Source organism: Mus pahari, chromosome 19 (genome assembly GCF_900095145.1).
Source record: "Mus pahari chromosome 19, PAHARI_EIJ_v1.1, whole genome shotgun sequence".
NCBI classification, from domain to species: Eukaryota; Metazoa; Chordata; class Mammalia; order Rodentia; family Muridae; genus Mus; species Mus pahari.
In genome coordinates this window covers 33,371,041-33,397,973 of record NC_034608.1, presented here as the reverse complement: position 1 = coordinate 33,397,973, position 26,933 = coordinate 33,371,041, and the positions used below count along the sequence as shown (strand labels likewise).

The 26,933-nt window shown below is 51.9% G+C and overlaps 1 protein-coding gene across 3 annotated transcripts; it reads right to left on the bottom strand.

Moving 5' to 3' along the window:
• Nucleotides 1–1,400: 1,400 nt before the first annotated feature.
• Nucleotides 1,401–25,012, bottom strand: Kbtbd11 (kelch repeat and BTB domain containing 11). 3 transcript variants are annotated; one of them, XM_021219028.2, is made up of 2 exons: nt 24,492–25,012; nt 1,401–8,104 (listed from the first exon to the last, which is right to left on the bottom strand). In XM_021219028.2, the coding sequence occupies exon 2, from the start codon at nt 7,359–7,361 to the stop codon at nt 5,460–5,462; it is 1,902 nt and encodes a 633-aa protein (XP_021074687.1). In that variant the 5' UTR covers nt 7,362–8,104; nt 24,492–25,012; the 3' UTR covers nt 1,401–5,459. The 3 variants fall into 3 exon arrangements, with proteins under 3 accessions (XP_021074687.1, XP_029387928.1, XP_029387929.1); XM_029532068.1 differs by lacking the exon at nt 24,492–25,012 and adding an exon at nt 24,328–24,470; XM_029532069.1 differs by lacking the exon at nt 24,492–25,012 and adding an exon at nt 24,333–24,470.
• Nucleotides 25,013–26,933: the final 1,921 nt, after the last annotated feature.

Below are 26,933 nucleotides of genomic sequence, written 5' to 3'. Positions count from 1 at the left end.
CAGGTGTTGGGGTTCAGTATCTTTCTATGTATCCGAATGCTAAATTCTATGCCCAAAGTTCTAGACCTACAAGTGACTTCTCACATTTACAAACTTCTGTTGTGTAAATCTTGTTGTGACCTGGCTGGAGGAGAGAGACCAGGAGGAGGAGGAGGAAGGAGAGGGGAGGAGGAAGCCGCCATGAGGGGAGAGACAGCAAGCACTTGGGATACACTGCTAGGGAGGTAGCCAGGCCACCAGTGAGAAGAGTAGAAGAGGGGTGATCAGGTAGTTGTCAAAGCCAAATAAAACACCCGTAGTCTAAGTCTCATTTACTAGTCAGAGATAAGCTTAAATTGGTTGAACCATACCCAGGTCTTGTGTTTGGCTGAGTCTGCTCTGAACATCTGGTTCTCCCCAGCTCTTCTTGTCCCCTCTGCTTGGCGGGATCCCCCCCCCGCCCCCGATCATTCAGTGGAGTCCCCTCTTCTCAACTGCCGAGCCTGTCTTGGTTTATTTTGGGGGTGTCAGAAAGCCATGTGATGTGGGAGGCCCTGAGTCCCAACTGTGGAATCCTAGTGGACTCGAGCAATGTTCACAAGGACAAAGGATGCCAAGGACCGCCAAGACATTTCCAGTTCCCCGTGAACCTCTCCAGGAGGTGTGGTTGGCCATGTGACTATATCTTGTGTTTTCTGTTCTGAGATGTTTTGACATGCTAGGACTTGCTGCTAGGGAGAGACACCCCCTTTCCCCCTGAATCAGTTCCTGGGAACAACAGCACGGGGTTTGGCTAGAATGTCCCTCAGAAAGACCAACCTACCCACACCCTTTTCTGACTTTCAGATGCAAAACTATGCTCCCTACGCTCTGAACTGCCCAGAACCCAGAGCCAGCAATTCAGAGAGGGCCCCAAAGACCAGACAGAGCGAGGAAATCAGAGATAACCCCTCAAAACCCAGAACCCAGAATCAGTGACACTTGTCAACAGTGAGTGCTCTGCTCTGCCTGTCCTCTGCGAGAGCCACAGCAAAGGCCTGGCTTGGCCCACTCTCACTCTGTCCCGAACACCCCGCCCCTCTCTGCATCCTTTGGTCAAGTGTGACAGGCAACGACCACTCCTTGGTTTCTGACAGCCTGTGGATCTTACAATACCACATAGAGCCTTCATGGTTCCATAACCTCAGCCTCTCAGGTGACCAGGGCAGGGTTAGGCTGTGACCTGGCTACCTGTGAGGACAGATAAAAACCTGGAGGTCATGAACACCCTGAAGATGGCTGAGAGGTAGAGGAAACATCAGCATCCACCGGCAGCAGTAACAAAACCCTAGGTCTCCTGAGACTCGTCAGATCCCAGTTATTACTGGGATACACCATACCTGTCCTTCTAGGGGGTGGAGAGAAAAGAATGCACAGCGACATTTCAGGAGCGCTGGCAGATTCCGCATGGTTTATTTGGTCTTGGCACAGGTGACAAACATACAAGGTTTTACAGCATTTATGCCTAGAGTGAGACTCAAGCGTCAGCACTGTAACTGCACACCCAGAGACGGCTGGCCCGGCTTTGTCTCAAACAGGTGCTGATGTTTAATGGAAGCATATGGGTACTAGTTAGTAGTGGGTACTAGTCAGAGCTTTACCAAGCATGAGGGGGTGGTGGGGAGTGCAGCCTCACATTGGAATACAATGTAGACTTTTTACTTCAACCCAAGCCTGGTCACAAAGCCGGGTGAGGCTGCTGCCAGGACCCGTTTCCCCACCAGGTCCTTCAGCATCTCGAGGTGCGGCCCTCTTCATGGATGTGGGCCGAGCATCCAGGACGTGTCCGCTTGGATAAACACAGATGCACCCAGAGAGCCGGCAAGGGTTCTGCTTTCAGCTGGAGTCATTACCTTCTTGTGAATAATATTGCAGAAGAAATGGGGACATAAAAAAAAAAAAAGCTGAGTGTGAAAATGAAAACTTTCTGTAAGCTAGGGAGGGCCCCTAAAGACAAACACTACACCAAAGAGCTATTGGGCTCACATCTGCCAATGAGACATTCCGAATCATCATGTCCTGACTCTACCTTGACTTCAGCTGAGAACAGCACACCCTTCTGATGTACTGTTTCAGCACTGGACAAAGTTTGCTAACAGGTCACACAGACACCACCAGGACTAGAGGGACTCCATTCTCCCTGACCCCCAACCCCCATGTAACAAAACTGATACAAGTAAGAAATTAAGCAGCCAGCAAGATTCCCACAGCATTCGTTTTCCTTAGAGTAAAAGAAACCTCTGCCATCATTTCCTCAGAAGCAGAAATCACCACATTCCAAGTCTACGGAGCTGCCAAGTGTCTGCACTAGAGGTGGGGCTTGTCCCATGCCAAAGAACAAAACAGAAAGAAAAATAAAATCGAGAAACATTAGCTCGTTGCTAAGCTTCCAAACAAATCTTGGCAATATAAATGTAATTACCCGTCAACCAAACAGAAGGTCAATCTTTGTGTGCCTGTCAATCATTTACTCCTTAAGACGGCACTGTCCTTTCAAACACCTGGGGTGGCTATGTACACGGGTTAATGTCCCCAGAACTGAGAATGGGTGTCCCAAGCACATTAGCCTTATTTGACTCTTAGCCCACAGTCAGATCTGTGCTCATGCTAACCAAACTCCCTTGTGGAGTTAGAGGCAGAGTGGGACCCGTGTGTAGGAAGCACCTAACTGGTTCACACACTGGAGACGCATCTCCGCAAAGCCCACTCCCCTCACTGCCAAACCAATACCTTAACAATGTCACTCCCACTTGTGGGGACGAAGGTGAATGTTAACAGAATCTGGAATCACCTAGAAGATGGGCCTCTGAGCATGCCTGTGGGGAGTTGCCTTGATTACATTAATTAGAATGGAAAGAGCTGCTCACTGTGGTAGCAGTATTTCCTGACTTGGTCCTGGGAATGGAGATGTGGAGACAGGGAGCTGAGCTGAACAGCAGTGTCTTAGGGTTTTACTGCTGTGAGCAGACACCATGGCCAAGGCAAGTCTTATAAGGACAACATTTAACTAGGGCTGGCTTACAGGTTCACAAGCTCAATGCTTTATTATCAATGTGGGTGCATGGCAGCATCCAGGCAGGCACAGTGCAGGAGGAGCTGAGAGTTCTACATCTTCACCTAGAGGCTGCTAGAAGACTGGCTTCCAGGCAGCTGGGATGAGGGTCCATGCCCACAGTGATACACCCACTCCAACAAAGCCACACCTCCTAATAGTGCCACTCCCTGGACCAACCATATACAGATCATCACAGGCCATACGTATTAAATGCTGTCTCGTCTGCAGGCACAGTAGCACCTGCTCCCTCAAGGTCCTGCCTAGGACTTCCACAGCCTGGTGGACTGTAACCTGAACTCTGAGCCAGAATAAACCGCTTCTCCCTTCAGTTGCTTATATCAAGGAGAAATGAATCTAAGACCGATGGGTGCTAAGTCTTCCAGATCCCAGATACAACATGCACGGTTGCTGAGATGTGCCAGGGCCTGTAGCATTTGTTTACAACGGGGGGACCACTGTTTACAAATAGGGCACAAGATATTTTATATGTTCTCAAAAAAAAAAAAAAAAAAAAAAAAAACAAACAAGTCAGCCACACCTCTATTTGTGATCAGCAAACTAATGTTCTTTCATGATCTGTAAATAGATACATTTATCCTTTTGACTTCCTTGGGTTTTGTGTGTGTTCTGTGGGGCATGATGCGAGCAGGAAGACTTTTCTGTCTGATGTACATCTGTCCTCTCTGGGGACATGTCACCCCAAATGTGAATTCCAGAGGAATGGCTTCTCAGGGGCAAGAGTCACATGATAGAATTCTATAAGCCTGGTGCTTGAGGAGTAATGGGCTATCTCTAAGCACTGTCCCCCTTCGCTCGCTCGCTCATCTGCAAGCCTTTCTCCAGGACGCCCCTCACAAAGACCAATAAAACGAGGCAATGGGAAGCCTGTTTTTCTTAAGATGATTAACCGAGTTGCCAAGACATTCCCTTGGTTTATGAGTAACCACGAACAAGCACAGAGAGACCAGAACATACAAACAGGAACTATAAACTCCATTCCCCTGGGTCATGCAGAAGACTTGAGCCAGGCTGTTTCTAAACACACTCCACTGTGACCTTTCAGAGGAGGCTATAAACCCTAACCTAGTTCCCCTCCCCCCCAACCAACAGTTTCCATGGAGATGGCAGGGTGGATGTGGAGTTTCCTCTATGTTCCAGAAACTCTGAATGCTTAGGAGCCCCACTGTTATAAATCAGTGGGCTAGGTGTGGGATCTAAACCAGTTACCTGGGAGCACGTATTTTACCCTTAACTTCTTTATACATGGGAAGCCCTGCCTGTGTATTCTCAAATGCACAGCATCCTAACTCATGGGAGAAAATGAATGGACTTGGTTTTGGTCCTTGCAACCTCACCTAAGTAGGAGTCTCCTTCCCACTCTAGTAGGGTGTCTTTGGAAGCTAAATGAATATCACTTGCTAAACTACACTCAAAACACGGGTGTTTCTCCTTTTCCTCCTCCATATCACCAACCCCCCCCCACACACACACACCACTTTCGAGATGGTTGTAAATTCATCTTCCCTCATTGGAATCACAGAAGATACGTTCAAAACATAACCAAGCAGAGAGTTCAAAGCATGCAACTGTCAAAACATGATTTTAACTTCCTTGTTCTAGGGAGGGGGAAAAAATTCCCTAGTTCATTCTAAGACAGGAAAGTGGGTGAGCACGCAGAGCTACCAGAGCCTCCTGACCTGAGTCCCTTCCACCCTTGCTTCCCGTCCTCTCACGTTCAGCATGCTGCTGGCTAACATTGTCATCAACAAGGGCAACTCTACTGGTCAACAGAGCACTTGACAAATTACTTTTTGAAACTGATCCTACAAAAACTTTGTGAACCATTCGGTGAACGTTTTGAGTCGCACAGATCGTATAAGTTATGATTTTAAACCTCTGAGCGGTTGCAAGGATACCTAGCCTACTTCTAGGACCCCATTCAGGTTTGAGAGCCTTGCACTCACTGGTAAGGAGGGGACTGAGCAGGCTCCTCATTACACCTGAGTCCGCAGCACCTGCATCCTACTTTATCTGTGACCTCCTCTACCTCTTCCCTTAGGGATGGGCTTATCTGTATCTTCCCCACACTGAAAGCTATGACCCCCACTAAACAAGCGAAGCAAGAGCAGAATCCAGCATGGCAAGGGGGGTGGGGGGGTGGGCTTAAAACAGCATTGCCAAAATGTCTTCAGAGCCAGCGAAGCTTCTTTTACTCTCAAAGAGTTTGCATGATGCACTGTGGCCAGCAGTCTGGCCTTTCTGCTTCCTCCATTCCTGAGACATCTCTGCCCTTCCTCCCCCACTGGGGGTGGGGGGCTAGCCCACTCTTTTGAGCCCCCACCCCACCCCCAATGCTGGACAGTGGAGCTGCCCAGCTTATCCTGTCCTAGGCTGCACCCTGCTCCCCGCGGTCCGGCTTCTCAGGCAGGTTGAGTACAAATGGAAAGAGTACACCCCGGACATCCAGGGGGGATCCCAGGGGCTCGGGCTCAAAGCTGCCACCAGGTCCCATATCGCTGCCAGCCTCGGTGTCCTGAGAAAGCACGAAACGCCAGGTCCCGACGCGGCTCACACAGTAGATGGTACCATCCAGGGCAACACAACGAAAGGGCTGGAGGCCTGCGGGTGCGCCGGGGGGCCTCAGGTGTGCAGCACACTGGCTCCATTGCTTGGCCAGGCAATGGTAGCGGAAAACGCTGACTCCTCCACCTGAACCGACTGCTGCCTGAGCGTCACCGCGGCTCCCACACAGGTCAAAGCGATAGAGGAAGCCATTGAGGGCCACCATGTCGGCAGAGCGCTCTCGACTGCTGCTGCATGGGCACTCCTGCCACTCATCGCGCCGGGGGTCGTACTTGAGCAGGCGGTAGAAGAGTGAGCCCCCGGACACATAGATCTCGCCGTTACAGGTAGCAGCCTCATGGGCCACTGCGAAGGCGCCGCGGGGAAGCGGGGCCACCGCGGTCCAGCGGTCAGCTCGCGGGTCGTAGCGCTCCACGCTGAGCAGGCACTCGCCACCCACGGCGTACAGGTGGCCGTCCAGGGCCAGCAGCTGCACCTGCGAGCGCGCCTGGCGCAGCGGCCGCACAGTACTCCAGGAGTCGGTGACCGGGTTGTAGCAGTATACCTGGTCCGACGGGCGAGCGCGGCCATCGGGACCCGCAGGAGCCACACCGCCAGCCACGAAGAGGTAGTTGAAGAGCACGCAGAGGCCGCAGCCGCGCACCGGCGCGCCCTCGGGCAGCCGGGTCAGCTCGCGCCACTCCCCGGCCTCCGCCTGGTAGCAATAAACGGCCGCGTCCCCGCGCGACTCTGCGTCCCCGGACGGGCTCTGCGGTCGACTGCCCGAGCGCTCCCCGGTTGTCCCGAGAGCAGCTGCCAGCAGACAGGCGCGGCCGGTACACAGGCGGCGTCGCAGCAGCAGATCGCGTTCTGCACCGGACAAGCGACCGAAGACGGCTGGCTCGCGCAGCACCTCCAGGTAGTGGTCGCTCATGAAGCGGTAGGCGGCGTCGCGCAGCTCGCTCAGCCGCTGCCGCTTGCCTGCGCTCAGCACCTCGTAGCAGTTGTCCAGGCTCAGCTGCGGCGCCATGGCCTCGGTGGCGCGCTGCGCAGCGCCGGGCAGCTGGAGGCGGCGCGCGCCGGCCACCACCTCGGCCACGTTGTCCGGCCGCACGCCCGCCATGCGCCCGCTGTACGCGTCGGCCAGCAGCAGCCGCAGGGCAGTGAAGCTCACGCCTTGCACCCGCAGCACGTCCCGGGACGCCCGCGCTCGGAAGTAGTCGCTGCGTGCGGCCAGCACCGCCTTATGCGCCCGCAGCCGGCGACCGGCCACCTCGATGACAAGGTCGGGCTCTCCGTGCGCGGACCCGACCCCGGGAGGCACAGGCACGGGCTCCCCAAGCTCATCCAAAGACTCGAGCTCCACGGGACGCGCGTGCTCGTGGCGAGAAGGGGGATCCTCCGGCGACGCGGGCTCTTCCGGGCGCGCGCACTCCTCCGGGGACTCTGGGGACGCGGCGCTGCTGACATCCCACTGCGTCTCCACCACACGCAGGTCGCTGCGGAGAGAAGGCGGAGAGGCTTCGGAGCCCTCCGCGGCAGAGGCGCGAGACTGCGGCGGGGAGTCGTCCCCGGAGCTGAAGCACAGTGAGGCGCTGAGACTGCAGGGTGTCTGCGCTGGGGATGCAGCGCCCTCTTCCTCGGCTGGCAGAGGCACGGTGTCCTCTCCTGGAGTCCTGGGCTCAGTCCCCGGGTAGAGGACGAAAGGCGCCACCGAGTTCTCCATGAGCGGATTGTGTTGTGTGCAGCCAGCCAGCTCAGGAGCTACACATGCCTGGTGAAGGCTGAGCTTTGCCCTGGGGTCTCTGGCAGCACATACCCTTTCCTTGGCACCGGATCAGATTTCACATATGTCCACCCCCCTGTTCTCGCCACTCCCACCTTGCCCTTCCCACTCTCCTCTCTTGTGCGGAGGACTCGCCCAACTCTCTCTGAACTTTCGAAAGAGGAACCTCAACTCAGGCTATATCCGTTGGGGCGGAGGTGAACCAGCCTGGTGACAACGAGGGTTTGTATTTTTGCTTTGTCTTGGTTTTTTTTGCATTTTGCACATCCGACAGCCCTGAGCTGAGGCTCCCTTGTGTTGCTCCGTTGGAGAACTGAGGTTAAGTGTGTCTGGTCCACAGCCTGCCCTTCCTTGGACTCTATGTGGACCCACTGAGTCACCTTGTATCACAGTACTGTAGACCCAGGACCAACAAATCCTCCAGGGACGGTGACCACATTTAAATCCTTAGCTTCAGCTCTGTTCTACAGACTCCAGCTGTGCAGCCCAGAATTCAGCTGAGGTGTGTGTCTGAATCAGCTTTGAGCCCACACCGATCACCTAGGAAACCACGCCACCTATGGGCGAGCCTCTGGAAAGGCAGTTTCTGTGTGTGCCCAGGTTTTCCTCATTTGTCACCGGGAGCCTCTCCTGCTTCCTTCTGAGTCAGGTTTCCACATTACTCTCCACATTCTTGCTCCTGCCTGCAGAAGGAAAGAGGAAGATTTGAGTTTTATTGTTGAGTGAAACGCTTTTACCCCAGGTCCTCCGCCAACTGCAGTTAGCACTCTAGTCTGGTGGCCACGCGTCTAATCATCACTGGAGTTTGGTGGACAGGAAATACATAATCACTCAGCCTACCCCAGGCGCAGGACTAAAAAGAACCCAGTTCATGATCCCTGAGGCTCCACCTGTTACCCCCGTGTGGTCATTACTGCAATCAGGTCTCTTCCTCAGAAAGGCAACTGTCAAATAGCGTGAAGGCAACTAGAGAAGCTGTGGGCGGGTGTCTGGATCCCAAAGAACACTGGGCGGAGTTCTCCTGCCCTGGCACACACTGGCCTCTGACTCCCTCCCTGCCTGGCTGGCGATCTGACGGGCAGGTTGTTGTGGTCCAGTTGTACTCTAGCCTTCTGAAGAGGGTGAATAGGAAGAGCAGAGCCGGCTCAGGCCTGGCACTTATGTAGAGAATCTCTTGTCCCCCTAGGCAATGGAGAAGAAGCATTAAGGTGCTCTCCTTACACATCTCATGACCTGCTCTACACACACACACCATTCCACAAGTGCTGAGACGATTCGAGTGTGACCTGCCCCTCTCGGGCTTACGTGTGAACGCACGGTTCCCAGCCAGTGCTGCTACTGGAGGTGACTGTGGATGCCTGAAGTAGAGGGCACGCCCAACCTTTTGACACCAAGACAGGATGTCGCCATCTACGGAGTCCCTTGGGGAGACCTGCACAGTCACATTAACCCACCCCTAAAAGTTTTTTTTTTAAACCCTCATGTTTTAAGTTATGAATTTGATTTGGGCCACATTCGCTATCCTGGATGTGTGTGTGTGTGTATGTATGTATGTATGTGTGTGTGTATATGTGTATATATATATATATATATATATATATATATATATATGCATCTGTTTAGGAGCTGGGGCTATGGCTCAAGAGTTATAGTCCATCCCTCTCCCACCTAGCTTTCTGCTTTCTCATCTGCCAGGACATGACAAACCTTGAGCAGGCTGTCAACCCCCATAGATGAAGCCCCTGCTGTCACACCTACCCCATGTAATGGACCATAACCCTGTAAGCAGCAAACCCAAACAGCACTCTTCCCTTGTTTGTCGGGTGTTCATTATGGTGAAGAAGATAACCTAGAAGTATGTCATGTGAAGCATGCCCACTCACACCGGGCAACTCCAGCCACTCTGCCACTGATGTTTATCGTGGAACTTGGAGACGTTCAGTTCCCTCCATTCCAGATCTGTTTCAAGTGGCATGTCCCACCCCTCCCCCATGCACTGCAGTAAGAGCCTCCAGAGATAGAACGTTAAGGGAGCTTGGGAAGCCGACACCTTGGGTCAGAGGACTCCACGGAGGAGGACACATGTCGTGATGTTCTCTGGATGATCTAGGACCACGCCAGCGAAGCCTCCACCCAGCCGTCAGTCCAGGGAATGGAAGGACTTGCTGGACCATAGCAGTGAGGATGTGCGGGTGACTGCAAACACAGAGAGGTGCACCGGCAGCCCAAAGGTGGTCGAGCATCTCCTCTGGGCTTAGCCACTGAAGGAGATGGAAGTCAGAAGCAGGACATACTGTGTCTCCCGTGGAAATGTCTGGAAACTTCACTGTATGAGCAGAAGCCGGGCCAACTTCCCTGACTGGCCCTTTCTTCACACTACCTCTGGGAGAGACCACGGACTATCAACCTTAGAAAGCTGTCTGACCTGGGGAGTGGTCTCAGAATGACCGGGTTCCCTGGCTTGACAGTCCCTGGGATATGCAGGTGATAAGACCATGGTATCTTTATGTTCCTTCACAGCCTGACAGGGGAACCGAGCAGCAACAGAAGAGTCTAAAAGGGAAGGTTGGGATTGGCCGTTTAAAGATCCTGGAGAAAGTATGAAGCCTGAAAGAAGGTTCAGTAAGTGAGCAGAGTCTACACGCCTAAGCTATGCTAAGGCAAAGGTATGGTCTGGCCCACACCTATGGAACCTGTCTCTATTCGCTAGTTCTGGGAGTGAACTAACTCTAGCTCCTCCTACTCGTTCAGGGGAAGGAAACTCGGTTACCTCCAAACGTATGCTGGCTGTGTTCTGAACGCCTGTGATGGTTTGTATCCGCTTGGCCCAGGGAGTGGCTCTATTAGGAGGGGTAACCTTGTCAGAGTAGGTGTGTCACTGTGGACATCGGCCTCCTCCTAGCTGCCTGGAAGCCAGTTTTGTGCTAGCAGCCTTCAGATAAAGATGGAGAACTCTCCTCCTGCACCATGCCTGCCTGGATGCTGCCATGCTCCCACCTTGATGATAATTAACTGAACCCCTGAACCTGTAAGCCAGCCCCAATGAAACGTTCTTTTTAAGAGTTGCTTTGGGGCTGGTGAGATGGCTCAGTGGGTAAGAGCACTCGACTGCTCTTCCGAAGGTCCGGAGTTCAAATCCCAGCAGCCACATGGTGGTTCACAACCATCCATAACAAGATCTGATGCCCTCTTTTGGAGTGTCTGAAGACAACTACAGTGTACTTGCATATAATAAATAAATAAATCTTTGAGGAAAAAAAAAAAAAGAGTTGCTTTGGTCATGGTGTCTGCCGACAGCAGTAAAACTCTAACTAAGACAATGCCCTTAGTCCCAACACAAACCGCGCCATCGTGCCTTGTGGAAGTGCATTTCCCAGAGTATGGCTCTAATAGTATCACATCGATTCCCTCAGTGTCCCACGCTGCTCTCGGTGCAGATGGCATGGTGGGCAGGCTGAGTCATATGGTCTGAGCATGACCCCGCTGTAAGCCTCACTCTTCACCCCTGTCACCCCGTGACAGCCAGCAGCACACACCCTACGAACGCAGCAAAACCTGTCAACCACGCCTGTATGAAGCTGGCTCTGAACAGACTATGAGCTGACTGACAATCACGCTGTCTTGCACCAGAGTCGGGGTTACATTTGGAAACTCTGGTGACCTCAGCTGGGAGCTCAGGTTGACTGTACAGTTCTCCATCTCAAAGAAGAGTTGTGCGGGGGGGGGGGGGGGGGAATCAAACTTCCCCATAGGATCAAGCCACCCATTACATGAGGCTTAACCTGGAAACAGAGCAGACAGCCCAGAAGCCCCAGGTATGGCTTCCTGACAACCTGTCTGTGGGAATGAGTGACTGAGTTTTCTGACGCTGGTTTGAACCCACGTCCCTCCCGCCTTTGTGTAGAGCCATGTTCAGGGAAGCAACGTTAGCTGTTCGATTGGAATAGCCACATCGATATCAGTGTTAGCCGTAAACTATCCCAGCCTTAAGAAGTATGAAAGTTTAAGCAAACAGAATAAAGAAAAAGCCTCAGACAGCTGTGGCTTTGCTAAGACCATTCCCATGAAATTCTTAACCAGATGGAGGTTTGGAAGTGGAAATTTCCCCGCTTTGTGGTTGGCTCTGGGCTGAGGAATTCCTTGGAGTCTCCGGCAGAGCGCCCTCACGCTTCTGCTGCAGTAACTGAAGCCCTGGAAGCCTGCTCCTGACCTTAGGACCGACTCCTCTCGGTGAGGTGAGGCAGCTTGTCCAGGAAGGACCTTGCAGAAGCAGGGGAGGGGAACGGGTGGTAAAGAAAGCCTCCCTCTTACCTAGTCAGGAAGTCATGCACGACGGCAAGACTTAATTATATATAATTTGCACAACATTTTCTCCATGAGAGTATGACCTTCTAGACCTTAAAAGTATGTAAACAACTCTCAGTCTGTGTTTGTTCATTTATTTACCATTTACATGAATCCAAAGCATCGGGTTGTGTGTGACTTCCCAGTGTGGACACTGGGCTATATGTTTAATGTGGGCATCAGTTTATTCCAAATTAAATGCCATGCTTCACTAGAATGCCAGTTATTAAAGCTTATTACAGCCAACTCACTATAAGTTTGTTGATGGGCTTACAAACCTGAGGCAAACTTCAATGATATCATGTGCTTAAAGACCAACCTCCCCTCTGTCTCTCCAACATCACGACTATGTCCCCTACACCTACAGGACCACAAGCTCCCTGGGGGAAAGTATCTTTGCTCCCCACACCTGGTGCTCCACAGTCAAGAGCCAGTAAATGCGACCTGGTTCCTTGGGCCAGTAGACACAGGACAGTATCTTTCCACTCGCTGCACATTTTCCCCTCCACCCACCAGCACCCATCAGAGCCTTCCCTGTTGCAGCAGCTCTTGAGATCGATAGTGTGTGCCCACAAGCACGAGATGGTGTTCCATGCAACGATGTGAGGTGTGTATGTCGGGGCAGGCAGCTTTGTTTAGCAACCTCCATCCTCCTGTGAGCCAAAATTCTTAAAAGCTCATGTTCCATGGTACCTGCGCCAACCACAGCTGGCCTCAGGTACAACCGCCAGAGGATGCTGACGCCGGATCGTTTGACCCACGTGTGGTACTGATGATATGCATCTTCATCTCACTCATGAAGACGTGACACTCAGGAAGAGGAAGATCACCGTAATCGGTCCACCCCAGCAAGGAGCTGAGTTAATGTTAACTGTTGTGTGTGGGTAGGGTTACAGAGGCCACATTCAGATACAGCAGTCCATCACCATCATCCCCAATTCCCCTCACAGTTCCTATAAAGAAATGACAGGCACCACACTCTGACTCTCCTTGAACCTCTAACCCTGACTTTCCAATGGACATGATAATCAGGAGTCAACTTGACAACAAGGGTGTCCTGTGGGCTGCTCATCAGCTTCCTGGCATAGGACCCTCATGCACTCTGAAACCTCTGAGGGGCCCCTTGTTAGACGCACAGCTCTGAACATTTTATACACCCTGCCGTACTGTATGTCTACGACACCAATAGCTAATAAATCTCTTGCTCAAAAGGACAAGCCACTCAGTGTCCCCCCCACACACACACCCACCCCTGCCCCAGGACCCTGAAACCTGAGACCTTTCATTAACGAGGGATATATATAAAAAAAAAAAAAGATCATAAAGCACCCATATAAAAATGTCCTGAAGCATACAATGCACAACGTACCCTATGATGTATATGAGAGATGACAGGCCTCTCACAGGGTTGGTGGCCATGCTGTGCGCTGGTGAAGCAGATCTCAGCCTCTTGTGGATAACTGCACCGAGTCCTCCTGGTTTTTTGTTTGTTTTTTTGTTTTTTTGGTTTTTTTGTTCCCTCCCCTGAGACAGAATTTTACTCTACAGCCCATGCTGAACTTTACCCTGCCACTCAGCCTTGTCTGGCCTCAAGCTAGAGACCCTCCTGCTTCCCTCATGCCGAGGTTTACAGGTGTGTGCAATCACACCCAATGTGTTTCCGTATTCGAAGAAATAAACCTCTTTGGTTTTTGTAATGATACTGTTTGCAGACTTTAGAGCATAAAAGCCGTATCTTGAAAGTCTCAAATGTATCAAAACTAGGACAGTGAAGCTGGGGAGTAGCTTTGGTCTTTGTGAAGTTTTTCCATCAGGAAAATCAGTGTTTAAATTCCTCTCCCAAATGCTCATCCCTAACTGTTCTGACACCACCATCGGAGCTCTCATGGGTTTCTCCACTCCCTTTTTGTCCTCCTGCACCCCCAGCCTGGCCACGGTCACTGAAGAGCAACTGACATGTGTATCCCTGTCTGCAGGGACAATACCAAACACCCCAAGCCCAAGAAACAGGAATCTCAACTCCCTCTGTACAAGCAAGGGGGCTGGCGATTGGGGCGGGGGCTCTTCTCCAGCTTTCTGACTTACTGGCCAGTGCCAAGGCTGGAGTTCTCAGAAGCTCACGGCTGCAGCGGAACTCCAAGGATGTCAGCATTCTCTGAGAAAGTATGATGCTAAGGGAGTACTTCTCAAAGGGGAGATGGCTTTAGAGCCATCCACCCCCAAAGTCAAATTGCTGTGGGCAGACTATTCAGGATCTACAGGTGCCTCTGTGTTCACGAGCTAGAGCTGGCTGACACGGTGCAGCCTGAGTGTGTCTAAGGTGTCCCTGCTGCTCTTGCACAAGCCTCGCACATCTGTCGCTTGTGAACTGGGACTCCAGGGAGTTGACATCCTGACTGGTTATCTCAGCTCAAGAATAGAAGCACTGAATCTACTATATTCTGCCCTTTTACTGTCCCTTTGGCCCCGATGGAATGCTAGTCACAGAACTATGCTTGCCGCCATGTTACAGCAAGCTCGGCATTGACCTTGAGGTCACGAGAGACTGGAGGGTAGGCTCAGGGCGGCACCAAAGAGAGCATTTGCCTCAGTAGGCTTTAAGCTGGAACTAAGGGAAAACTTTCCCTGGCTGGTGCGTGTGTATGTGTATGTGTGTGTGTGGGGGTGGGGGGCTGGGGGTAATTACTTAACATGCAAGTAAAAAGATCTAAGAAATGGAACACAAAAGAGAGAGAGAAAACACTAGACTGGGCCCAGTCCCAAACCTGCTTTATCCGGTTTGCAGGCATCTGAGGTCTGGGCACGGCATACCACCAGCACCCATCAGGTATGCCCCCCACAGCTGTGGCCACCAACACAAGCATGCAGGGGACTAGCAGAACAGCTACCACAGTCTTCAGAGACAAGGAATATCCTGTGCTCAAAGGTATTAGGTGCATGGTCTCAAAGGATCGAACAAAGCCCAGCAGTGGCTCTGCAATTGTCCCTGCCCAATCCGCAGGTGGCCTTGGTGAGGACAGTTGAGGCAGCTGGCATTCCTAGTCCTTAGTTACCAAGCCCATGTGAGCTAACTCATGACACTGGTTGTGGTGTCTAAAGGTTTGCACTTGGTCACAGACTCTAGCCCTGCCATGCTTTAACCCTGGAATTTGCACTGTGATGCTAGGGTCAGTCCATGCTGGGTAATAGAGAGAAGGCACGATTTCTTCCTCAGGACCCTTGACTATCACCAGATGAGAGCTATTCAGAGGGACCTGAAGCATCCACTTAGAGAGATGACATTTTTCACTAATCCAGTTGGACATCAGTTCACGAGATAATAGATGATAACAACCTGTTTCCTCCATCCGATTGTGAATGTTTTAATATCCAACCATTCTGAGACATACACAGGGATTAGCTTCACAACCTATGGGGTCCATCTTTGATGAGCTGGAAAACCACACTCGGAAGCAGATAGGGGTAAGGACCAACACCCAAGGATGGGATCGATCATTCAAACCTGGTATACACAGCAACTCCATCTGCCCCATCTCTGGTACAAGGCAGACAAACCCATGGAATCAGACTTATATTACTGACAGAAAGGGGCTGTAATTAAATGCTCATTCACTCATAGCACCTGCAGGTCAGAGGACTCAAGCTGTGCACCAGTCACATGAGAACACATGCCCAGATGCGAATGGAATATCCTGAAATCCTACGTGTTTGCCCTTCTTGGTGACTCAATCGAGGCTGGAGAAATACAGAGCACAAGCACCCAGAATCATTAACACCTGGGCAAAAGGGACACAAACTGTAAGTCTGCCTCACATTTATAGCTGTGACAACCAATCCCTGGCAATGCCTGGGTCAGCCTGATTGTTACCTCTTCTGTGAACCCAAAACCAAGACTGAATGTTTTGCCAGGGATAGGTCAAAGTGTCATAAAGACCAGCTGGGCCAATGAACCTGCAGCTTTTCCAACCATCTCCTCAGGTTCTGACTGACCCTTCAGCACCGGAAAGCACTTGCCAGTAGTGACTCACGGATGCACCCGAACATCTGCCATGTGCTATGTACAACAGGAATGAGCACCAGAATGGGGCAAGACATCGGTTTGTCTTCCTCAGCCCCACGAACTGTATTAGGAGGAGACAAATGGAGCCAGCACATGTTCCAATAGAATTAGATGCCACGGACAGCTAAGAGGGGACACAAGACCTAGGATGTCATGACAGAACCTGACTTCCAGGTCAGGTGATACTCTCAGAGAATATGGAATTTACTCTGGAGCCAGAGGGAGCCTGGGGAGGGGGTAAGGCTTGTGGGAGTGAGTCTGGTTCCCCAGGAGAGCGGTAAGTGGAGCCATAGGGAGCCTCAGGAGCCAGTGCGGCAGCGGGATCTTGAGTGGCCACAGAGTTCTGTCACCTTGGTTCTAAGCAGGACCATCAGTGGCTTTTAAAGAAGGAAACCAGGCTGTACCGTGAAGAGGTAGGGGGTGCCTGCTTAGTCCTCTCAGGTGTGGACAAAAGATAAAAGATTTTGAGTCTTATTTTTGCAACACTGCTAACTTCACCTTCAAATCAACGAACTAGAATCTGCACAAGCCATGCAGTGTGAATCCCACAAACGTTAAGTCCAACTTTTTAAAGCTTTCTGGATGTCACGCTATGATGCCATGTATACACTTCATACAATATAAAAGGGCTGCCTACCATGTATAAAGGGGAAAACACAGGAAGGAGGGTGGGATGGGTCTTTTGTGCAGAAAGCACTTGTGAAGTTACGGGGGAGGGCGTTTCCTCCAGCGTTGTGCTGTGGGGTTTCTCAGAATGGGTGAACATCAAAGGCCCAGCAATCATGTTCAGTCTCAGGAACAGGAGCACTTCCTTTCTTGACACTTGCTTTTTATCCAAAGTCCTTTTAGTTTATAATCTGTGGCTCTGAATACATCAGTGGGAGGCTTTCCAGTGGAATGAGCCGGCCTACGCTAAACGCATGGTGCGAAACCCCCAGACAGAGGAAGACTGTCACCAGGCAACAGGACTCGATTGGACTCCACGTTCGCTCTTGGGCCTGACAGGTGAGTGACTGATGGGGCTACTTGTGTTCTAGGCAAATGAAACACAGGAAATCGAAAGGAACACCCACAGGGTGTGACTTCTGAAGTTCTAAGCTCTTGGGTTTACAGGAGTAAAACCTGGGCAAGGTCACACCGCGGCAGCGGGATGTGGGCTGCCCAAGCATGGGCAGATCCCAAACTGTGTGTGCTTTCCAGCCAGTAGAGGATACACAGCAGGGGCCACCTTAAACCAGACGGGGGGGGGGGGAGGGGGGCGGGACAGCCAGCCTCCAGCTTCATGGCTCTCCTCACCCTCTGTGCCTACATCATGAGAACTGTCTGCTCAGTTCTCCAACATAGGATGTTATTGAACCAAAGCTTCCTGTTCAGCCTGAACAGCAAGTGTTAACTGCTTCGGGTCCAAGGGGAAAACATGAGTCTTTTCATCACAGTTAGTGTGCAAAGCCACACTTCCTGTTTGGACGTCAGGAAGAGGAGGGCTGGAACCGATAAGATCGAAAAGGAAGACCAAGGTGGGGCACCTGGCGTGGTCACATGACAGTCTAGGTAACTAGGTGACTGGATGTGAAGCAGAGCAGAGCTGGGCAGGGTTCTCTTAAGTTGGCATAGTTTAACCATCGCTGTGGACGAGGACATCAGAACCTGTGGTCTGATGAGTAAGAACAAGAAGGCCTCTCCCTGTACCTAGGACCTGAGAGGTGGAGACACCGGCAGATGCAAAATCTGCCTACAGTCAGGCCCTGAGATGAGCTGGAACCACGAAGTCGACATGTCTCCACCCTCGCTGGCTTCTCAGGGCTGGCCAGCATTCATCTTTATATCATTTTTCCTGACACGCAGGTTTAAAGGCTGCCCGCCTAGCACATTCAGGAGCTCCCATTTGGACCAGGGCTTGGCCACCCTGGAATGGTGAGGCTGCACATCTGCTGTGACTGGTGTGGCCTCTCCCTACACTTCAGCATGCATACCCTCTGGGAGCTAGAAACTTCCCGAGTGTACCAGACAAGGGTAAAGTGCGAGGTAAGGAGGGACTGTTTTACAACCTCAGCACGGGGTCCCAAGGGGACTCTGCAGTTAAGATTACCTCCCACTAGGGCCAAAGGTCACATGGATGGCGGCCCAATACCCTTCCAGCTCCTGCTGGTAGCCTGCCTATAGACATCAACGCCCTCTCTCTGAGAGGGTCCCAGGAGTATTACAAAGGCATTTTTTGTTTATACAGGAACTTCCCAGGCCTGAGAGCATATTCTGGACACTCCTAAGAACGTCATACTTTATCAGATAGCAGCAGAGAAAGACGGCGAGATAGACACTAAGTGGAAAGGATCGGGCTGAGTCTTAAGGTAGAGTTCCAGGTGCCCCTCTCCTTTGGGATGAGGAGGACACAGAAATTAACCAAGGTAAGCAGTGGTCTACAGCAGGTCCCTGCTAGCTCTGGGCACCATGCCATGCCAGCTGCCTGCTCTGTCAGCCTTCTAAACAACACCCAGCTCCAAGAACAAGTAAGTCCGGCAACTTAACGCTGCCTGTCTGATAAACCATTCTCTGTATTACTATTGACGTTGCTATTTGTGTTGGCTGGTCTTATGTCAACTTGACACACACTACAGTCATCAAGGGAGGGAACTTCTACAGAGAATACATCTCCGTAAGATGGGGATGGACGCCAGCCTGTAGAGCATTTTCATTAATAATCGGTGGAAAGGACCCAGCCCTTTGTGGGTGGTGCCAGCCTGAGCTGGTGGCTGGCCCTGGGTTCTGTAAGCAGGCTGAGTGAACTGTGAGGAGCAAGCCAGTAAGCAGCACTCCTCCATGGCCTCTGCATGAGCAAGGTCCCTGTCTCTTGAGCTCCTGACCTGACATCCTTCAATGACGAACAGTAAGTGATGCAGAAGTGTAAGTTCCCTCCCCAGGTCGCTTTGGATCAGCAACAGTACCCCTGATTAAGACTACCGTTCTAATTACCGTCATTGCATTGCAGATGCTTCTGCAGCACAGGGTGCCTTTGTCTGGCCGTAAAGGTCCTGAGATAGCTTGTTTCACTGGACACAAGCACAGTCGTCCATGGCCCTGTGAGTCCTTTCACACGGTAGAACTCTCTGCCCCCCTCACTTCACACATTACCCTTAGAAGTGAAGCCTGCCCCTCACACGCAGCATTAGTTGAATCGTATCTGTACAAAAGCTGTCATGTGCTGTTTTGGAGAATTTAACCGACGTTATGCACGAGGTGAGCCGGTGGGTAAGATTTCCTCTCGCCTTTCCTTTGGCATTTGGTGGTTTGAGGTCCTGGTACTCTTACCGTTCTCTTTGTGACCTCCCTTAATCTCCGGTGTTTAGGAAGTCTACTGTAGGTGTCTACTCTGTGGTTACCATGACCCTACCTCACTGAGTTGGAAAACAGGGAAGAGAAGCACGGGGCTCTGTGGCTCCTTTTGGGCAGAGCTGGCGCCAGTGGGAACTGTAAGCACCGTGTTGGCAGCAGCCTTGCAGAAGAAGTCTGAGGAAAGATAGGAAGCACTCTGGACACATGGAATGTGCGGGTGAGGCTTTTTGTTCAGCAGCATGGATCCCCAGAGACCGCTGGAAACTCCGGGCATTTGAAAACAATGGGGAATTGGATGGGGTGAGATGTAGCCAGCTCCGGCGAAAGGAGAGAGGTGCAGTACAAGATGAAGCAGCATTCTAGGCTCTGATGGTACTGAAGGGCAGGACAGAGGTACTGCTAGCTTGTGCAGGGTTATCTCAGGGTAACTGTGAGCAAGGGGCCTATCTACCTCTCAGTGCCCTTCCCACCAAGAGATGGGGAAACGGTTACTTTTATCATTACTGCGGGTGTGCCACACGATCTAGATGTGGGGTCCAACACCAGTCTACAGTAACCTGGGGCACTTTTGAGATAAGGCTAGCACAAGTCAACGGACTGAGTAAATCCAGATGTCCTCTGTTCTCTGACGAGCGCCTTACCTGGTCAGCCCACAGCCTTGGAGAAGGAGATGGAGGTGTCTGAGGGAGAGAGAACCCAGCCTCTGGGCTCACACTACACCACCCCAGCTCTTTGTGGTATGCTAACACACCTCCTGTGATTGTAACTAAACACCTGAGCTGGGAAGTTTATAAAACATAGAAAGCTATTTATCTCTGAGGATGGGGAAGTCCAGGAACATGGCACTGGCCGACTGCATGGCCTCTGGCACAGATCTTGGTGCTGCTTCAAGGAATGGCCAAGAGCACAGGGCAAGTGATGCTTACACAAGATGCAAAAAAAAAAAAAAAAAAAAAGTAAGCGGTGCATTCACAATGAACCAGGCCCTTCAGAGCTGGTGCACGGGAGCAGCACCAACCTCCAAGTACGTGTCATGGGGAACCAAGCCTGCAGGACAGCCTTTCAGGGGAGACTCTATACCCAAACCGTAAACCGGGACCACGCCTTACTATGAGTCCTCGAGAACAATCACATTCACAGCTTAAGACCTGGAGGCCCTGCCTGCTGAGCTGCCCTACCAGTTGGGGCTTTGTCACAGGCCACCTTCATTGTCAACCTGACTGGTTTTGGAATCACCTAGGATACAGACCTCTGACGGGAAGAGCCACCCTGAATGTGGGAAGCACAGTCTTCATGCTAAAATTGAAGGAAGCGTGCCGAACAACGTCCATCCTCTCACTGCTTCTAGACCAAATGCGACCCAACCAGCCACTTCATGTTCGTGCTGCTGTGGTGGTCCGTAGATCAAATCCTGAGCCAGAATAAATCCCTCTCCCCTTAGACTGCTTGGCAGGTAATTTTTGGTCACAGCACCAGCCTCCCCCCACCCCGTCTCATGCATGTGTGCAAGTACACGCATGTGCACACACACATGTACACACACTCACATGCACACTCACACTCACACACATGCATGCACACACACTCATTCACACATGCACATGTGCATGCATACATGTGCATGTGCACACACACTCTTGCACACAGACACTCATGTCCCATGACTGTTTGAGGAATACCGACATGAACCACAATGACCCTGTGCTGTATCCACTGTGGTACCTGTGGGTGTTGGGCAAACATCTTCTCTTTTTGGTGGATAGTCCTTCAAATGAATAGGAAGGCTCGGGCCCAAGGCAGCTCCTTCACCCAGTAACTCGACTTAAACTCTGACCCCACAAGAGTGTGAGGTATTGATTGAGATTTTCTACCCTTATCTTAGAGTTGGGGTGGATGTTGAATTAGCAGATGGAGGTCGGACTGTGACAAGTGATACTTTCCAAAGACACTCCTTAGATGTGGCCCACTTCTTACTCTTCCTGGGGTATGAGATGACAGAGCACCTCTAGTGGTGAGCTTTATCTCTTCCTTCAGTCAGCAGGCCAGGACTGTGGTGAGAATGCACTGTGACTTTAAAGGCTCCTCTGGGGGGGGGGGGGGAGTGGCGCAGCTTCTGCAGGACTCTTTCTTAGGACATGCTCCTCACAGCCTACCACTCACCAGGGAAGAAGCTAGCACATAGACATAACCAAGAGGCCTAGCTGCCTCTGTCCAGCCATGCCAGAAGTGAAGAGCAGTGACTCAAGCCCCGCCCTTCACGACTCAAGCCCCGCCTTTCCCAACTCAGGCCCTGCCCTTCGTGACTCAAGTCCCACCTTTCCCAACTCAGGCCCCGCCCTTCGTGACTCAAGCTCTGCCTTTCAGCTGCCACATCTGGCACCGATTGGCAGGCATGCCACCCCTGAGACTACACAACAGAAAGCAAAATGAATGAGTGTTATTGTTCAAGTTTTCTCTGCATTGAGGACCTGAACAGGAGTCTGATGCTACTAGCATTGAGGACCGCATCCTATGGTGGTGGGAAGTAAATGGAGGCTCAATCTCACAGGATGTGTGTTTTGAATGGTTACACTGACCAGTGCATTTGCCCAATCCTGTGTCAAGACCGACCGCCATACCAGCAAAAGCTGAAGGTGGCTCCGAGACCCCAGACCCAATGAAGACAGACACCAACGCTGTATGGCTCTAAGACTTCTTAGCTAAAACATCGGCACCAGGCATCCTGCAAGGCTTTTTATTTATGCAACATCTTACCCAACTGTCCAACTTCAGGATTTCTGGATCTCAGTTCTGTAAAACTGAGCCACATGCAACCCCACCCAGCCTCCTGATGTCCAGCTTCATTAATGTATATGAACTGAAATGAAACCAGAGACCCAAGGCAGGCTCTCCAAGGGCTCCTCTCTGGCCTTTTCTAGTGGTCCGTTTCATACCACAGGGCCTTTGCACATGAAGCCTTTGATACTCCATACCAATCCCCTTGCTACACAAGGAGCCTCCGTTATGTAAACTTATGGGATGTATACACTCCCTTCAGAGATGTTACCCAAGTATTGGGAGGAAATGCTTTGTATCTTTCTCTGATTTTGAGTCTAAGATACACAGGTAGGGAGACCTGTTACGGAGAATTCTGTGCCTAGCACCAAAGACTGTGCCATGCTCCCAGCAGACAACAACAAACACCACTGAAAGGAAAGAATGTTCAGCCATTTGAACAGTACTGCCAGGGCTCGAGGCAGCTTCTGTTTCCAAGGCAATATTTAATTATGATACTATGTCTCACAGGAGCCAGAATGTTTCCAAAGTGTAAACTCCTAGAAGTTTGCATTTTATTATAAAAGTTGCTCACTGTAAGTGTTCTCCAAACATTTGCTGGTACGAGAGCACTCGGTGTATAACCACAAACATTTCCAGAGAAAAGCTAGAAACCCAGGCTGTTGGTGAGAGAGCAGTCCATGGCTTCCAGAGCAGGGCAAAGATCCCTGGATTACAGGGACTCCTGGGAGACTGGAGGCAGCCTGCTCTGCTCCAGGCAGTCCTGACTCTCAGCTGACAGACACAGTCTGTTCTGACCACATCCTCGGTGCAGGGCGGTCCAGAGAATCAGTGCAACTGCCTAAGTAGATCCAGATTCGCACAGAGCTGTTCTTACCCAGTAATCTATGCCGTGGTGCTTAGGAAACATCTGAAATATGAGCCTAGATGGAGCGCCGGCAAAAGGGAGCGCACAGGCATTGCAAGGTGATTGACACAGTGAAGTCCCTTTGTTCATGCTGGGACTGTACTGAACATACCCCATCAGAGACCACCGACCACGGGGGAACAAAGTGGTGAAGTGACCCAGCCTGTGACCCACAGATCTAGACACAGGGTGTAATGGCCCCCAAAATGCTGTAGCTGGGAAGGGCTAGTACAGAAAAGCACATTTAATGATCTCTCCCTCCTCCTAAACCAGAGATGAACTTACAGACTGTAAACAAAGCATTTTAAGTATCTCTCCTCTGTATTTGTCTAATGATATGATGAGCCATTTCTAGTACTTGATATGAAAAGCTCTGAAGACTTTATCTCATCAGAACCTTAGCTGAGTTACACCGGAAGGGAGCATTGGAGCGCCTAGTCAATCAGTGTGGGGACGCTAGTTTTCCCAGCAACCCGGGTAACAGGGAAAGCTCCCTTCTGCCTGGCAGGGCTTGGGGTTGTGGGTGGGGGGTCTAATAATAGGAACCCTCAGGATGAAAGACTTAAGGGCGCCATTGACAGCGGTGAGGGTTACTAATTAGAGACTGAGTGATTCAGTGGGAAGAGGTAGGGCGCTGGGAACCCACGGGGAACCAAGGACTCGGTGTTGAAAGATGCTGGGAACTTCAAGATAAGCTCCCGAGTGGGGCGAGAGGAAGGAAAAGAGCTCATTTTTCCTATCCCTGGACTAGACACTAGCAGGGTGGGGAAAGAAGTGGTTCTTTAGGAAAGCTAAATAATGTTGGAGTGAAAACTCTCCGGTCTAATGCTACAGGTGCAGAGGACCAACCGAGAAGAACTCGGCAGGACCTGCCCCTACCGCCCTGGAGGGGGTTGTCCCAGACGCACAGCGGGGCTGGCAAGGTTCCAGGAAGGCTTGGGCTCCACTCCCAGTCTCTTCCCGGGATGAAGGCGAGCCGCTGCGCACTCAGTCCTAATTTAAATGCAGCGCACTTTCCTCCTTCCACCCCCTCCCCACCGTGCTGTCAGGCACGTACCCGCGCAGGCCACCAGGCATCCCCGACCCGCCGTCTGGCTCTACAAGCCTAGGCTCCCCGAACGAATACTGTAGCTGTGCCATGGCCCACGCGTCCCGCAGACTACCCGTGGAGTCAAGGATCTGCCTAGGGGTCCCGGTCCGGGTCCGCCAAATCACGTCCACATTCCGAGCCCCGACCCTGAGCCTCCAATAAAGAACCCAGCGCCACAGACAGCAGGAGGGGAGCGGCCAGACCCATGCCAGGGAGGGGGCCGTGCGGGCGACTCACTGTCGCCTGCCGTCCTCCCACGCCACGCCCGGTGCTTGTCTTGGAGTAACCCGGTCCTCCGAACCCCCAGTCCCCACTTCCCTCCAAGAGCAGCGTCCCTGCCTACCACCCCCAAGGTCCCTCCATCCTCCCAGAGTCCCGCAGGCCGCTCCCGGGCCCCTACCTCACCGCTCGCAGCTCGCCGTTCTCCCTCCACCCCAGCAAACCCACCCGAGCCCAGGACTCGCAGCCGGGCCGGGGGGCGTGGGGTATGTGACGCGCATGCGCACGCGACCATTCGCGCGCACCTGTGTGAGCGCCCCCGGAGCGAGCGAACCCTCCACGCACCTGTGCGAGCGCTGCGATTCTGTGCGCTTTCCCGACTCCGGGAGCACGCCGGGCTCCTCCGCACGCGTGCCAACCTCCGGGTTGGCGGCGACCGATTACTCCTGCGTGTGCCCTGCACTTGGAGGGAGCACGAGCTGGGAGGCCGCCCACGGCCCAGGCGCGCGTCCGCCTCGCTGTCCCCGCCTGCCACCTATGGCTTGGGGGTCTGCTGGCAGGGGCTGCGGCTGTGCTAGCCCTCTGTGGATCTAGTGCGCGCGGTGCCCGGCGCCTGCCCGCAGCAGCTCTTGTGCCTCCGCACTTAACCCATTCCAGACCGAGTGAGCAGAGGTTGGGAGCTCGCTCTTGGTAGCCTCCGGCCTTGACAGCAGCACCGTGGCGCAGTGGCACACAGAGCACCTCCAGTGAAGAGACCCCGCTGCACTCCGCGGGCATGACCTGTTGAGGCCTCCCCAAATCCAAAAAGCACCAGGAACAGGTGTCTGCCGCGAGCTATGCCCTACCTAGGGCGCTCTTGGCTGTTCGATCTCCAGCATTATTACATCCTGGTCCCGCTGAGCATCTGTAAGAAGCGATCCCACGCGTAGTAATTAAAAATCTGTTGCCCACATCCCGATAGAGTCTAGAATCTTAAGAAAGTTCGGGATAGTGAAGCGGACCAACCGGTTGGTGGACATTTCTTGGTGTCTAGACTGGCCTTCCCCTCTTGTGTGGGCAGCCTGGGGTAACATAAGGGGTGTGTGTCAAATCAGGGCTGATCCCAGGGTAAATGCTTCTTTTAACAGCTTTATGCAAATTACCGATGGCCAGATTTCTGAGAACAGAGGATTTGAACATTTGCTCTCTACTCTGCTTTGATATTCTTGGCCAATTTATACCATCAGCCTTTCTGAGTTCAACACCAAAGCTGTAAAAAACACTTCTTGTTCAGTAGCCAGGCATCAACCAGGGCAGAAAGCTACAAACTGCTGCAATGATACCTTCAGTTCCTGTTGGTTACAATAGAAGCAGGCCATCTTGGGGCTGAGATCTGTTTTCATTATGTTAATTTCAGTTTGTCCTCAAATAGGTAATTCTCGAGGTCTCTTAATGTATCTCCATTTACACGTGGGTGGAGAAAAGGCAGAAAGGTGACCAGGATGCGGCCTCAGGGCTTCCTCCACATGCCCAGCCTCCACCATCCTGGCTCTGAATGCTGAGTGGATCAGCTCCCACATCGGGCTGGGTACCATTTGCAGACCTACCCCAACCCCATTCCAACAGGGATTTTTACAAAGCTATACACTAAGTAGGCTGTTCATGGACATTTTCTAAAAGGATGAAAAAAAAAGAAAAAAGTAAACGGAGTCATTAAAAATACCCTTCTGGCGTCTAGTAGTGGGGGTGTTTGGCGGTTACCTGCCATGTGTTTCCCCACTTACACGTTTATAGACTCTATTTCAGTGAAGTCATTGAAATTTGCCAGAGGTGTGGTAATTAGTTGGAAATTCTTCATGCTTCATGAGGTCCTGAAACTGACCAGGACTGTAATCACGGAGGGAGTAACCATGCGCCTTTAAATCCTCCTGCCTCGGGAAGAGGCCGACAGCCCCGCTGCAGACTTGAGAAGCATCACCGTGGGTATCTCTCAGAGACAGGTGTGAACTGAGGTGGCACTGACTGAGCCTGCCACACCTTTGGCGCTGGGTAAAACTGACTAGGTCCAGGTCAGAACAGGCTGGGGGACAGCCAGCAGCAGCACAAAGACCTGAATACAGTCATCTCTCTCAAACCTGACAGGGACAAGATGCTCAACCTGTTTCCCTTACAGCACCCACCTCAGATGGAAGGATGTATGCTGTGCACTGGGTAGGGGAGCCATATTTCTCCAGGGAGGACATTCACCCGATTCTACCATTGCCCTGAGAGCTCTCAGCTCTCCCTGTCTGTGCCTTTGTGGCTGGTCTTTCCTGCACACAGCCTTGGGGGAAGTGTGAAAGGAAGGTAGCCTGCCTGTAGGTCATAGTCAGGTTTCACCTCGTTCCTACTCTTAAGTGCTTTAGTTGGCTCCTGTTGGAATACTGGGTGTTGTTTGCTCACAGATGCCAGACCAGACAGTCCCCAGGATTTTTTTTTTTTTTTTTTAGCCCGTAAGACTTCATGTTCTGGACTGCAACCCCCTCCCCCAAGCAATTAAATTCCAATGACTGTCAGGAATGGAGCCAGTTACTCTAAGTACTTCCAGCTTCTCGGCATTAAGAATAAATAATTAGATGTTTGTTGGTTCATTTCAAATGCAACCCATGCTGTGGAAGAGGGAAGTTGTCCCCATGGGGCTCCCTTAAGTGCCAGCCTTGTCTGACCAGGCCACTCCTTGAATCCACACGAATCTGCATGTGGATTCTTTCAGAAGCTTCTTGGGGATGGTGGCTGAGCTGCCCGGGCTCTCCTTTCTCCTCACACACT

Excerpts from the sequence above, each read along its gene's own strand:
- Kbtbd11 (XM_021219028.2), bottom strand. The coding sequence starts at position 7,361 with ATGGAGAACTCGGTGGCGCCTTTCGTCCTCTACCCGGGGACTGAGCCC.